General features: G+C 40.7%; 1 protein-coding gene across 6 annotated transcripts in view; it reads right to left on the bottom strand.

The window, feature by feature from the left end:
• The window catches only part of Herc4 (HECT and RLD domain containing E3 ubiquitin protein ligase 4), a 75944-nt gene extending 65127 nt beyond the window's left edge, over nt 1–10817 (bottom strand). For 2 of the 6 annotated variants that reach the window (XM_036168314.1, XM_036168316.1), the window contains exons 1-3: nt 10462–10814; nt 8967–8997; nt 8237–8540 (exon numbers count right to left, since the gene is read on the bottom strand). In XM_036168314.1, coding sequence (XP_036024207.1) covers nt 8237–8462 — 226 coding nt within the window. In that variant the 5' untranslated portion in view covers nt 8463–8540; nt 8967–8997; nt 10462–10814. Of the gene's footprint in view, nt 1–8236; nt 8541–8966; nt 8998–9453; nt 9634–10461 lie in introns of those variants that run through there. The other 4 variants (XM_036168315.1, XR_004943109.1, XM_036168318.1 and 1 more) reach the window with 4 other exon arrangements.
• Nucleotides 10818–14487: the final 3670 nt, after the last annotated feature.

Genomic DNA, 14487 nt, shown 5'->3' with positions numbered 1-14487 from the left:
GATCTAACAAGGGGGAGGTCTTTTGCTCCTCCCTTGCCATGTTATAAAAAGCCCTTTTGAATAAAGGATGAGGATGCTGGGTGTTGACTCAGGCCCTCCTGAAGCTCTCCTGTGTTCTTTTCTTCTCGTGGTCTAGGTCTCTGTCTGATTTTTCTCATTCCTCTCTCCTCCTGAGAACTCTTCAAAAGGAGCAGGACTCCCACAGGATGGTACCTGAATGTGGTGGTTTGAAAGAAAATGGTCCCCAAAGGGAGTGGCACTATTAGGAGGTGTGGCTTTGGAGGAGTATGTCACTGTGGAAGTGGGCTTTTGGGGCCTCATGTATGCTCAAGCCACTCCCACAAAGTAATAGCTATGTTAATTACTTAGTACACTGGAATAATGGAAAAATTTACAGCCTACCTAATATACCTAGGGGAAAGTAACGCTATCACAGTCACAACAAAATTTACCGCACCAGAATCAGCTCTCTTCAAACAGAAGAGGTAACAGTCCTAATCAGGCTGCATCCTCTATTTCCAATCAACAACTCCATCAAGTTAACAATGTCTGTCCATCTTTGGTCTGCTAAATCTCTCCTTATCTATCTGTTCCTTCGTTTTTAGAACTATAACCACAGTTAAACTAATTACTTTCCCAATTCTCCTCTCTTCAATTCTTCCTTTATAAAAACCAAATTAAAATCAGAACATCTAAACACAATTTTATAGTTCAACCTGCTGTTAAATACAGTTGTCTATCATCTTATAAGTACATATGCTCACAAGAATGTTGTCTATAAATTAAAGTTCCAAAATACATTTACTTGACAAGCTTCTGATATAATAACCACTGTATGGGATTTTATGTTCCCTATTCTCAGATATTCCAGCTAAATGGATTACCATTCCATTCCTAACAAGGCATCAAATATTGTTGTTTTTAAATTAAATTTTAAATCTTGTTGTTTTTAAGATTTACTAATTTATTATGTATACAGTGTTCTGCCTGCATGTACACCTTCGTGCCAGAAGAGGGCACCAGATCTCTTTTATAGATGGCTCTGAGCCATTATGTGGTTTCTGGGGATTGAACTCAGCATATCTGGAAGACCTCTGAGCCATCTCTCGAGCCCCAAGCCATGCTGTTTTACAAGGTTCTATTACCCATCTTTGTATTTGGTGATTTTCTGAGACAGGATCTAACTGTGAAGTCTTAACTAGCACAGACTAGATCAGTCTGGACTCGGGTTTGCAGCATTCCTCCTGAGTCCTAAGATGACAGATGTGAGCTACCATGCTCAACTATTCTATACAATCATTCATCTGTAAACAACACTGCTGCATCTGTACGTGTACTCTCCTATGATCTGTGTCTTGTTTTATTTTCCTTACATGACTTCAAACAATGTTCATTATATTGTACCCAGAAGCCTATCAAATGAATGTACTCTGGAACTTTCACGCACAGACAATATTCTCCTGAGCATATGCATTTGTAAAACCACAACTGTGTTTAACATTTAAAAAATAACTTAGCTGTCTGTTGTAGATATGTTAAAATTAAAGGTTCTGGTTTTTTCCTAAATAAATACAGATGTAAACAAGAACTACATTTATTATGCAGTCATGGCAGATAAATATATATGGAGAAAGATGGAAATAATTTTAAATCTTGAATGCTAAATTATCACTAGTTAACATTCTAAAATTTTTTGAATATTTTAAATATTTTGTTCATATATGTAAGTGTTTTCCCTACGTGTACGGCTGGACACCACAAGCATGCCATGGGAAGTGACCACCCAAGGGAGTTGTCTGCTTTCCCCAGGGAACTGGAGTTACAGATGGTTGTAAGCCACCATGCAGCTGCTAGAAATCAAACCCTGGTCCTCTGGAAGAGGTGGCTTTAAGGGTGAGCTCTCATTCCAGCCCCTCTATTTTTTTAATATGGAGAATAATTCGCTGATTATGCATACCATTGAAAACAGTTTGAGAGAAATACATTCCCAGTTTGTAGTCAGAAACATGAGTCAAGAAAGGATTCAAATGAGAATACTTTTGTATGATGTCATTACACTTGATTTTTTACCTTATAATTGCCAAATTTTCTACCAAGAACGTGTACTACTACTTTTGTTACCAGAAAAAAAAAATATGAAAAACTAAAACTGTATTTAGAATTGTATGATAACAAAGGAAAAAAATCAGTCTACACTTGTGTATTAATAAAAAAAGCAAGGAGCCGGGGTACAGCATAGTGGTAGTGCTGGTCTAGTACATTATACATAAGACCCTGGGCTCTATCTCCAGCACTTCAAATAACAACAAAAAAGAAGCATTAGTTTTGAATAATATGTGGAAAACTGTTAATAAAGAGTCTTAAAAATGCAAAAATAAATTACACCAAGCTAGAAAATAAGACAGAAGAGTAAGTCCAGGTAAATAAAATTTTGGAAGCACTAATGGTCAAGAAATTCCCCTATATAACTAGAACAAATTGGCTTTGATTTTGTTGGTGATAGCATATCTCTACATAACCCAGTCTGCCTTCCAATTCTTGATCCTTCTGCTGCAACCTCCCAGAGCTAAAATTAGAAGGAGGAACCACCACATCTAGCAAATGTTTGTACACTGATTACACACAGCACCATTCTCCTTGCATGTATCACACCGCCTTGTTTTCAATGGGCAGAGTAAGTCCAGGGAAAGAGAAAGGAAAGAAGCTTGCATATAGCTCTACTTATTTTCCTACACTAGCTCACCCAAATAAAGCCTTGTAATAATGTTTAAGGACACCTTTTGTATCAAGAGTTTAAAAAACATCTCAACATTCAATAATACACTTTACAATTTAGGAAAGTGGAAATCATTTTTATTTCTTCAAAACAATTTAAAAAATACATGGAATGTGAGAGAATCATGCTATATTTATATAGCATACTGAGAACAATGGAAACCTAAGAATCCTTAAGAAGTCTCTAAGTATGCATAGGTGTGGGGTGGACTGGAGAGATGTGTGGGAAGGACTGGAGAGATGGCTCAGAAGTTAAAGAGAACTAACTGGCTGCTCTTCCAGACTTCCTGAGTTCAACTCCCAGCAGCCACATGGTGGCTCACAACCATCTATGCTGGGATCTGATGCCCTCTTCTGGCCTGCAGGCATACATACAAAGCACTCATACCCAAAATAATGATGATGATGACGATGATGATGATGAGTGGTGGTGCATACCTTGGTTCCACCACTCAAGAGGCAAAAACAGGAGGATCTCTACTAAATTGGAGGGCAGCCTAGTCTATATAGTAAAATCCAGGCCAGCCAGAGCAACATAGTGTGAGACCCTGTCTCAAAAAATACAAGAACAAAATCTCTGAGCAGATGATGCAAACTGACTAGGCTGCCATTTTACAATGTTAATCCTTGGTAACTGCCCAAATTATGAAACTGAAGTCTACAATGCACAACCCCACCCCCCCTTTTTTTTGGTGATAGAAGCAGTATTTTGGTTTTCACTTTCTATTTTTGAGGGAAGGTCTTGAAGCCCAGGAAAGCCTCCAACTAAATGATCCTTCTGCCTCAACCTTCTAAACACAGTCATCAAAGCAACATTCTGAGCAACACACATCTAAGCACAATAATATACCAAATACAAAGAAAGAGAAGCCAACTACATTTTTTTTTTGCATGAGTTGTTTATATAACACAAGCAAACCAATGCATCCCAGGGACAGTCTTGATACAACATAAATTAAGTAATCTTGTTCTAATGCTAGCTAGCCATTCAATCAACCCTGTATGACAATTACTACAGACTTCTGATAGACCAGCACAGCAGTCAAGACAATAAAGAAATATATGATAATACAAAACAGACACAAGAAAGGTAAGCTTTTTGTCTAAATATTCTTGGGCTGCGGCGTCGCTGAGTGTCACAGTGTCTGCTTCTTGTGCATGAGGCCCTATGTTTGATCTACAGTAAAAACAAAAAAACAAAAACAAAAACAAAACAAAACTGTTCCTACCACACAGTGGTATAATGCAAACATCCTGGTAAAATATTGATTTCAACAGGCCATCAAATTGAATGGCAAGGAAACAATCTGTGCATTAGTATCTGGTCAGCTCAAACAGAAGATATTACTGTAAATACCACTACACATAAGCACAATTTAGTGACTTCAGTAGGAGACTGGTAGGCTTAAGTTTTCAGATTCAATTTACAGCTGCTCACCGGCCACCTGCTGTTTGACAAGTTACTTACCAACTTGTGCTGCCATTTCTCCAAATTTATCCCCTAAGAGGAGGATAATCCTTGCAATCTGTGTCACAAGCATTTTGAAAGGAACCATGAGTTATTGTGTAATGCTCTTGAAACCCCTCAGATGTGGGTCCTACACAAGGTAAAGTATTATCATGCACCTCTCTAACGGCTTCTGTTTACATTATGGCTTTTCCTCTACACCTGGAATTGTGACTCCTGGGCACTGACCCTTCTCACAGTGCTCAGAGCCAAGCCTCAAGTCCTGACCTAGGTAATTCTTTTTCCAAGTCGTTTCTCATCTACATCTTTCTCTTCCTTGGAAGATTTACGAAAATAAAGACTTACAAAACCCAGTGAGCTTCAATCTTGTATGTTTTGGTAAAATAAGAAATATGTGGAACAATTTGATATTTCTAATCCAGAAATAATTTGCCATATTTACCTATTTCCTACACTTTTAAAAATCCAATTGTATATAAGAGGGCATTTCATTTGTAGATTTATGTGTTATGAACAGAAAGAATAGGTAGGTCAGAAAGTGAGGACTCAAGAAAGGCAGGCAAGCAGCTACTGCTGTGAGCAAACTGCTTTCACCGGAATGACCAAGAAGAGACAGTGTTGTGAGGCTCAAATGAGATACTCCATTTGAAAGAACTTGGAAAACCACAGAAAGCTACCAAAATACTCTGTTTAACAAAATGATACCATTATTTACAATCCTAAAACAGCTAGTACGGCTTCTATATGAGACCAGTAAAAACAGATGTGGGAACCAGAAACTTAAAGTCAACAAGTTAAGACTGGATATATTGCGAGTAAAGAAACCTGTTAGCAAGTTTACTTTTAACAAATTACTTTTAAATCTCGTAAGTAAATCTAGAAGTATACAAATAAAGCTAACAATTCATTTAAGTGGACAGATATACCGAATAAATGTATTTATTTATAAGCTAAGAATTAAGAAATTGAGAAACGGGGCTAGAGAGATGGCTCAGAGGTTAAAAAGCACTGGCTGCTCTTCTAGAGATCTTGAGTTCAATTCCCAGCACCCACATGGTGGCTCATAACCATCTCTAGTGGGATCTGATGCCCTCTTCTGGCATAAAGGTATACATGCAGATAGAGCACTCAAATCTTTAAAAAGAGGAAAAAAGGTTAAAAAAAAAAAGAAATTGAGAAACTAGCTTTAAAATGTATCTACAAGTTCCTATATAGGGAAAAAAAATACATGAAGGTGGAAGAGATTCATTTTTTTCTTGCACTAATTCAGAAAGAGCTAGTAGTGAGGTCATACCTATGTAAGAGAACACAGATGGATATGGACTTAACCTAATACTCTTGGTATTATAAGTCAGAAAACGTTTTATATGATTCCAGATATATAAAATATCCAAAATGGAAAACTCTCCCCATAGGTCATATGTTCAAACTACTACACAGCAAGGCCAACCCCTAAATGTGACTCAAGTAACCTTAATGATGCTAAGTTCCATTTCTCCATTATAATGTATTTGTTATGATTATAAAGCAGTCTATTGCTGTGGGATGTTCTGTATGTCAAATGTGTTGCTCTGATTGGTTAAAATAAATAAAGTACTGATTGGCCAGTAGCCAGGCAGGAAGGATAGGGTAGGAAGAGGAGACGGCTGGGAAGTGAAGGCTGGGGCAGAGACACACCGCCAGCCGCTGCCATGGCAAGAAGGATGTAAGGTCGCAACGGTAAGCCACGAGTCACGTGGCAAAGTATACTTCTTAGTTGTTCTCTACTTTCCTTGTGACTTGTACAGTTCTGATAAAGGAATTGTCTGACACAGACATATAACCAGACTGCTCAATTACAAGACTTGAAAACCAATTAAATAAGATCTAACAATTCCTAATCTTTACACTCATATCTCAGATTCAACAATTTATAAAAGGGGCAGGAAAAGGGCATGTTTAAAACATTGACAAACCATTCCAGAGGAAATAATTTTAGTTAAAACACTACTAAAATTTACCACTCATGTACTTTAAACAAAAAAAGGAGGCTGAAAGCTGGGATCCTACCACAGCCATCACACCTCCTTGAATTTCTAGTTTTTCTATCTCTGCAACCTACTTACACCTCAAAATATCAGAGAACTAGGGCTTTTGCTTAGCCTCGGAGCTCCCCAACCCTGTTTATAAAAGCAATTCTAGCTCCAGACTTACTTTGTGGCTATTTATGTGACTACTGACAGAATTTAACTTGAATTTTATTTCTTTAATCCCACAATATCTCTCTCATCATTTAAATTCCCTAGGCTTGAAATACATAGCAGATAGAAGAATTTCAACTCTATTTACTTCATTTACATATGTCTGAACTTCCAACTCTAGTTCGAAATCTCTGGAAAGACAAAGCTCTTTTTTTCTTCTTCCTTTTCTCTCGTCTATTTTATGTACTTTGGACATAAATGAGCTGATCTGAAAGTGGAAGCACGGTCTTCAACTTTGTATTACTAAATAATGTCTCCAGGATGGATTAACAGGAAGACAGAGATGTCACAACAGAGATGTCACAAAGTCAACAACAAGACCAAACAGCAGCTGGCTTGTCCCCAAACCTCATCTGTGCAGCTTGACATTCTATGCACTGATTGATGTGTGTGTTCACCAAACAGTGTTTAGTAACATTAAAAATTTCTAAACCTCAGTAAGTTACAGCAAGTGCACTGGCAATTCCTACATCTAGTAGTAATCCCAATACTACAGAAACCTCAACTTGGGGCAGCATTTCCACACTAAGCAAAATGTACAGATAGTAAATTACCACCCACAACCACCTCAATGCCCAAGAGACTATGAAAATCTGGTAAGAGTCTGTAAAAGATGCTTTTGTGAAGTGTAACACAAGAAAACTGTCATTTACTTTGAGTTCCACAATAATTAGACCTACTGTATTAAGGACTCGCTCTCATTCCTTCAAAAAACCAAGTTACTTATTATGCCTCAGGAGATGGGATTAAGACCCTACCCACAGAAAGACTTAAACCTCCAGGATCTTGCAAATGAGGAGTAAAGTGTAGCAATGGTGCTGAGATGATATGAAAGCTATCTCAATGTAATGCCTGAGTTTTTACACCTACACTGATCTCTCAAAAGCAGACCATAAAAAACGGAAATAAAACCACCACTGTACAATGAGCTGATAGGAAAGGATTGCCACAGGGAACACCCAAGTGTCATTGCTATGAAATAAACACAGCAGGCAGCCTCACCTGAATCCACTACCTTAATGTACTAGTTTTCGGTTATCACAACCGAAAGCAAAGTACCTAACAAGACCATCTCAAACGTGTTACTACCTATTAAATACAACCTCCAGGAAAACAGACATGAAATGTGACCAAATGCATCCAAGTCTCATTACCTGATAAATTAGTTTACGTTTTGCTTCTATTACTCTCCACAGTCAGACCACCTCGCCGCATTCACAAACCCTTTAAAAGCTAGCACTGACCACGTGAAAGCAGAAAATAGGGGCCTGAACAGTATTTCTAAATAAGCAAAACAAAAATTACATACCTAAAGTATAATGGGGAGAAACGGAAGAACTCAGATAGGATTTAAACAAGTAAACAAAAGTGAAAAGCTTTTATCACACCCCCCACGTGTACAGAAACATCACAGAACAAGTTAGGAATTCCAAATCTGTTCAAGGTGGCTGAACTTATTAAAGATTTTGATACCTTTATATTTTATACAAAAGAAACATACACCGAAGGCTAGTTTTTGTTGTTGCTATTTTCAACCACAATCAATTAGGGGTCATACTAGTAGTAATAATAAAAGAAAAAAGAGCCACAGACCAAAGTACGCAGAAGGGTGCAAAACTCAACAACATTTAACTCTTACTTTGATTTCAAAGCTTGATAAAGCCTGTAAGTTTAGGTTTACAGAGGTCATAAAAACCATCATTCCAAATGTAAATTGCTATCAACGACTAGAAATAGAGACCTTTTCACTTACCTGGTTTCTTTCTGGATTTTTCGTGACCGAGCTGTCCCAGATCATTACATCCACACGTGTACACAGTTCCATCATCGAGAACAAATACAGTATGTCTGAGTCCACAGCCAACATCTCGGACCTTTTTATTTACAAAAAAGTCACTTTTCCTGGGCTCTAGTACAATCTCTTCATCGATTCCACCCAAACCTAGTTGTCCATAGGATGCATTTCCCCAGCACAACATGCTTGTAATGACTTTGGTCTTCCAGTTTCAATACAAAAGTCCCTTCTGAAGCACTGGAAACTTGGAGGTACCCTGTGTCTGAGGAGACAAAGTTAACAGGATTTCAAAGAAATGGTCATATATAACTGCTCTTTCACCAAGTGTTGAGTGACAATCAGGACTGCAATTGTTACATATTTAAAACATGCTTAGAACATGCCTCAGAGTTACAGTCAGTTCCAAGAACCAATCAGTTCTTTCATTTTTTAAAGCATCATATACAAATGTTTAGGAAATGACATCACTTTCTACTACTCTTTGCAAGACTTAAAACCGTAACTGGCTTCGACTTATATAACTCAGTAATAAGTACTTTTACGAAATTCTCTTTTCTTTAAATAAGTTCAGTGAGAACAGTAAATAAGCCATGTGTCTAATGCCCAAACAAGCAAGAAGCCAGCCAACCGCAAGAACATAACCTTGAAGTCTCCCTCAACTCACCCAAGTCAACCATCGGACACCTACCTCCACATCAACAGAAAACTGAAGTTCTTATCTGTAACAGAAATTAAACCAATAATGGAACTTAAAATTGTCACAATTTAGACTGGCCTTCTCATTACTTATACTAATAGGCTATATACAAAGTTAAAATTTACCAAGTCGTAATTTTAAAACAATCAACTCCATTTTACAAGTCAAAATATTAGCACCAACCCCTCTCTACTAATTTAATTTTAAAACTAAATCGATGTGACTATAACACATAAAAATATTCAGTTTAAATATCTGGATTCTCCCAATTCAATTTTTTTATTATGAATGGTTCCTACAAATAAAAATAATATTAATTTATGTATACCTCTAGGAAAATTACTTGAAGATGAAAAAAAATTGTAAACAATCCCAGAACTTTTTTTTCCCCATAAATAGGAATGGGGTGGGGGTGGGGGGTAAGGCATTGACAGTTTAATAGAGAAAACTATATAACTTCTTCGCTTGAAAGACATACCATGAGGGGCTGAGAGACCTCTCAGATGTTAAGGGCACTGGCTGTTCTTTTAAAGGATCCGGATTCAATTCCCAGCACCCACATCGCTGCTTGCTATTGTCTGTAAGTAACTAGTCCCAGGGGTTCCTACGCCCTCTTCTGGTCTCCACCAACACCAGGCACACACATGGTGCACAACACCTAAGCAAAACATCCATAAACATTGTAGAAAAAAAAAAAAAAAAAGACATGAGTCTTTCTCATCTAAACCTCCGCATTTTTTTTCCAAAAACAATAGTGCGTTATTAAATAGCACCCTTATTGGAAGTTAGTCTTCCTCCTTGCTGTCCAAAGTCACCTAAATTCCTTACACTGAAACTGAGATTTCCAAACATAATTTTCCTGCATTTATGTTTATTTACAAAGTGCCGAAGCTATCCCACTACACTCGCATAACCAGAAATTTGATGTCCTTCCTTTGGGGCAACAAAACTCGAAAGTTCCAGAGAGTTCTGCATTGTCTCTCCGTATCTTTTTCCGCACGGCTGGCGGACGGCAGAAACAGAGCTCCGATTTCAGCGCGCTTCGTTTGGGCACCCTTTTTTATTATTATTATTATTATTATTATTATTATTATTATTATTATTCCTCCAGAAGTCAGAACGGGTACTGGCAAGGCGTTCTCTCGCCAGCAACAGGTAGAAAGGGGAAGCAGTTTTAGTTTCCTCTCCGCGACCACGCACCGCGATCAGCTCACGCGGCCCGGGGAAGGAAGGGGAAAGGGGTCTGCACACACCCAGCCTCGCGTGCCGACCAGCCAAACTCCCGCAGCTACCGGCGCGCCGCCCAGACCGTCCGTCCCAGAGGGCTCGGCCCCAGCGGCCTCGGCCCCGGGGGAGGCCCTGCCCCACGAGAGACCTGCAACATCCCGGCCCCGGCAAGCGCTGAGGACGTCGGCGCCCTTCGCCAAGGCCCCGGCGGAGCCCTCCTCCGTCACACTGCCCCGAACCCACAGGGGCAACGACTCACCCGGTCCCTCGGCGCACCGAGAGCCCTAGGCGGTGGAGGGCGGCTCTCCGGCTCCCAGATCTTCCTCTTCCAGCCGGCCGCGGCGAGGACCACGACTACCTCCTTCGGAAGACTCCCAGGCGCCGCTCAGCTGGCTCTGCTGCCCGGCTCGCTCCCCTGCTCCCCTGTGAAACTTTCCCTGGTTCCTCAGAGAAAAGCTGCCGCCAGCACTCTCCGGACCGAGAGACAGCCGCCGTCAGCGACCCGGATGGAGCGGGAGGGGAAGGGCTGGTGGCGAGCAGGGCGGAGAGCACGAGGGGTGGAGAGAGCCGAGGGAGAGGCTGGCGACAAGGGAGAGGGGCGGTGGTTTCGCGGGGGATGGGGCCTGGGGGGGGAGGGGGAAGGGGGGGGGCTGCCGGAAGTGGCCGCCGCGCACGCGCGACCCCGCCCACGTCCCTGGGCGCGCGCCTGCGCGGGAGTCTTCCCAGGGGTCTTCGCAGCCGGGCGCCTGCGCAGTGCTTTGCTAGTCCCTGCGCCTAACAGAGTAATGGAGAAATGAGAGCTGGAAGCTGTCAGTGTATTTTCTTTCTTTCTTTCTTTTTTTTTGGGGGGGGGTCGGTGTATTCACAAGGGCTTCGGCGTTCGCAAGGGCTGCTTAATGGAATTCTCTTTTTGGTTTGCCTTTCGGCTTGTAGGTTTTAGCCTCTTCATAAATTTTTTATTCTACCTCTCCTAAGGAGATTTTGAAGCAGCCAACGGAGCAATCACAAGTACGGTTAGAAAAGCAGATGTCTCAGTGTAAACCCTTAAACTCACCTGAACTTAATCTAAACGTGAGGTCTATTGATAGCAATGGAGCAATGGCTTAGCCTAATCTTTGTTCGGGTTCTTGGAACCCTGGTTGGCTCACATTTTAAGCTAACTCATTGGAAGAGAAGGTTAAATTGTCCGGCCTCTTTCACTCAGGAAAGAAAAAAAAAAAAGCGTGTGGCTGCAGCTCCTGCCTCAGGAAAACGAAATCCAGGTTTCACAGGCCAATGTTAACATCATCTTGATACCAAATCTGTCTGTTGAGTCTCAAAAAAGAACCCAGTGAATGAATGGAGGGCAAATTGTTGGGGCAAGAAAAAAGATGTATTCAGTAAGACGCCAAGAATGTGGAGTAGCCTGCTGACATTTTAACCTTCTTAACACAGGTTCCATGCCCCCCTTTGTCCTTAGGAGGAAATGATTGAGGAAACCCGGTGGGGCTGTGTCAATCTTGAAGGAGGGAAAAAACAACAACATGGAAATCCTGTGCAAACCAACTGTGCCACTAGCTTGGGGTGTGTGTGTGTGTGTGTGTGTGTGTGTGTGTGTGTGTGCGTGTGCAGAGGTGCACAACTAAGGAGGCATAAGCCCTTTCCAGCAGAGGATAGCTATAAACAAAATCAGTCTCATTTAAAAATTAGAGAACTTAAAACCAGGCCGTTTTAAAATTGTATAGGACTTACTTTTACACAGCATTTAGTTATGTCTTTACTAGCTGTTCTAACCAACTATGTACATCATCAAAACTAAGTAATGTTGTCTTTAAACTTGTGGATCCTCCCTCCTGAATAGTAGCTGAGATTGGAGGTGTAGGCCATATTACCTAGCTTATACCACACTAAGACCTGTTATTTTGGCATGAATGTGAATCATCCATAATCAATTCCTCGGTAGGCTTTTTTATTTGTTTTATTTGAAAAGTATATTTCAGGTTAGGAAATATTCAATTTGGCATATGTGTGTTAATTTCCTGGACTATAACAAATGACCACAAATCAAGTCTCTAAAAACAATAGAAATTTGTTGTATCAGATATAGAGGTCAGAAGCCTGAAAGGTGAAGGTAGCAAGTTGGTTCCCCCTGGTTTCAAGGGGAGAATTTTTTTCCATGCTTTTCTCCTGGCTTCTGGTGATTGCCAATAGTCCTTGTTAAGCCTCGAGCAAGCACCCTGATTTCTGCTCCCACCTTTATTTGATGTTTTTCCTGGGTGTCTGGATTAAAGTTTCCCTTCCTATAAGAACACCAGTGATTGGATCAGGGCCCACTCTTATCCATTATCCATCATCATAGCTGGATTGTATCTACAAAGATCTTATTTCCCTGTAAGATTGCATAGGGTACCCGAGGTTAAGATTTCAGCCTACCACAGTATGTTAGAGAAGTTTAAAATGGTAAAATAGTTAAGAAAGCATAATTTCAATGTTAGATGTGAGAGTGCTCACAAACATTCTCATGTTCACTGTTTCATCTTTCATATTGCCATTTTGTTGTTGTCTTGTTTTTTGAGACAAGATCTCACTATTTTGCCAGGACTGCTGTCAAACAGAAGTACATTGCAAGCTGTAATAAAGGATAGCATTGAGAATAATAGAGTGAATCCTGGAAATAGAATGGTCAGTGAAAGTCTCCTTGGAGGAGTTGCCATTAAAAATGAAACCTAAGGGTTGGGGATTTAGCTCAGTGGTAGAGCGCTTGCCTAGCAAACACAAGGCCCTGGGTTTGGTCCTCAGCTAAAAAAAAAAAAAAAAAAAAAAAAAAAGAGCAAAAAACGAAACCTAAAGGGGATGGAGAGTTGGCTTAGTGGTTAAGAGCACTGACTGCTCTTGCAGACAACACTGCAGTTCCTGGCACCCACATGGTGCCTCACAAGCATCTATAACTGCAGTTCTAGGGAATCTGATGCTTTCTTTTGACTTCCTTGAGCACCAGGCATGTGTGTGGGGCAGGCAAAGTACACACATAAATCTGAAAAAGGAAAATTAAAAGAATAGACTTGGGAGGTAGAGGCAGTAGAATAAGGAGTTCAAGGTCATCCTCAGCTACACAGTGAATGAGCATGACTCTCAGGGTCAGGGGTATAGGGGAAATAGATAGGCAGGTAAATAGATACAGTAGATCTCAAGCCTAGGAAGAAATGAGAACATTCAAGCTTAGGATACCAAAATGAAGCCATTGAGGCAGAAAAGAACATGACATTTCCAAGGAACTGAAAGAAAATTGGTGTCGGTCAAGCACATTAGACATGTTTGGAAGTAGGTAGAGGGTATAATTCAGACAAAGCCAATCAAGTAGGGCATGAACAAGAAATTGATGGCAAGGGAGGAAAGGAGTGTATCTACCACATGAGCTAAGGGGGAGAAGCTAACTTCTGGTGTCGGACAGAACAGGATGGCTGAATTAGTGAAAGGTGGGGGAGGTTAAGTTATCAGGCTTTTGCAGTGATCCAAATGGGAGTTAATAGTGTCGGAGGTTGGAGTAGCAGTAACAGATGATGTGCTTTCTGCCTGCTCACCTGCTGCCCCTGTCCTCACCAAAGCACCATACCCTTCAAAGTTCTTATACCTGTTCAATATGACGCTGGCTTTCCTCAATCCGCCCTTCTATCAGTCAGTGACTAATTAGAATCTACTAGTGAACTGCTAGAAGCAACCTGTGAAGACCTATGAGACTCAACTAGTAACCTATTGGAATCAAATTGTGACCCACTAGAGTCAATGACATGAAGTTGACTAGTGATCCAGGCGTTTGTGACTAGAGGTAAGTGTGGACCAAGAGTCAATCACTGACCTAGACCTAGAGGCAACAGTACATACATTCTAGGAGAGCACACAGGCTTCTGTATCCTTTCCTAGGGATGAGACCAGCTACCTTCAGTTTCCTGGAAGAAGCCAAGGAGACCACAGATTTAGAACTCAGACCAAGAAAATATTTTAGAAGTAGATTCCAGTCCAGTTCATGAAATATTATCTGAGAAAGAAGCTGAGAACAAGACATCAGGTTGTCAGATGCATTAAACACACAGCTCCATTAGTAATTCCAGGGCTTGAGCTAGAGTGATAGCTTAGCAGTTAAGAGCGCTTTCACTCTTCCAGAGGACTGGAGTTCAATTCCCAGCACCCATGTTAGGAGGCTCACAACTACCTGTAACTCCAGCTCCAGGGGTCCAAATGCCGTTGGTCTCTGCCAGCACCTACACACACACACACGACATACACTCACACAGAGGCACACATATAA

Source organism: Onychomys torridus, chromosome 18 (genome assembly GCF_903995425.1).
Source record: "Onychomys torridus chromosome 18, mOncTor1.1, whole genome shotgun sequence".
NCBI classification, from domain to species: Eukaryota; Metazoa; Chordata; class Mammalia; order Rodentia; family Cricetidae; genus Onychomys; species Onychomys torridus.
The sequence above is the reverse complement of the archived record's forward strand: the minus strand, read 5'-3'. Positions and strand labels throughout refer to the sequence as shown.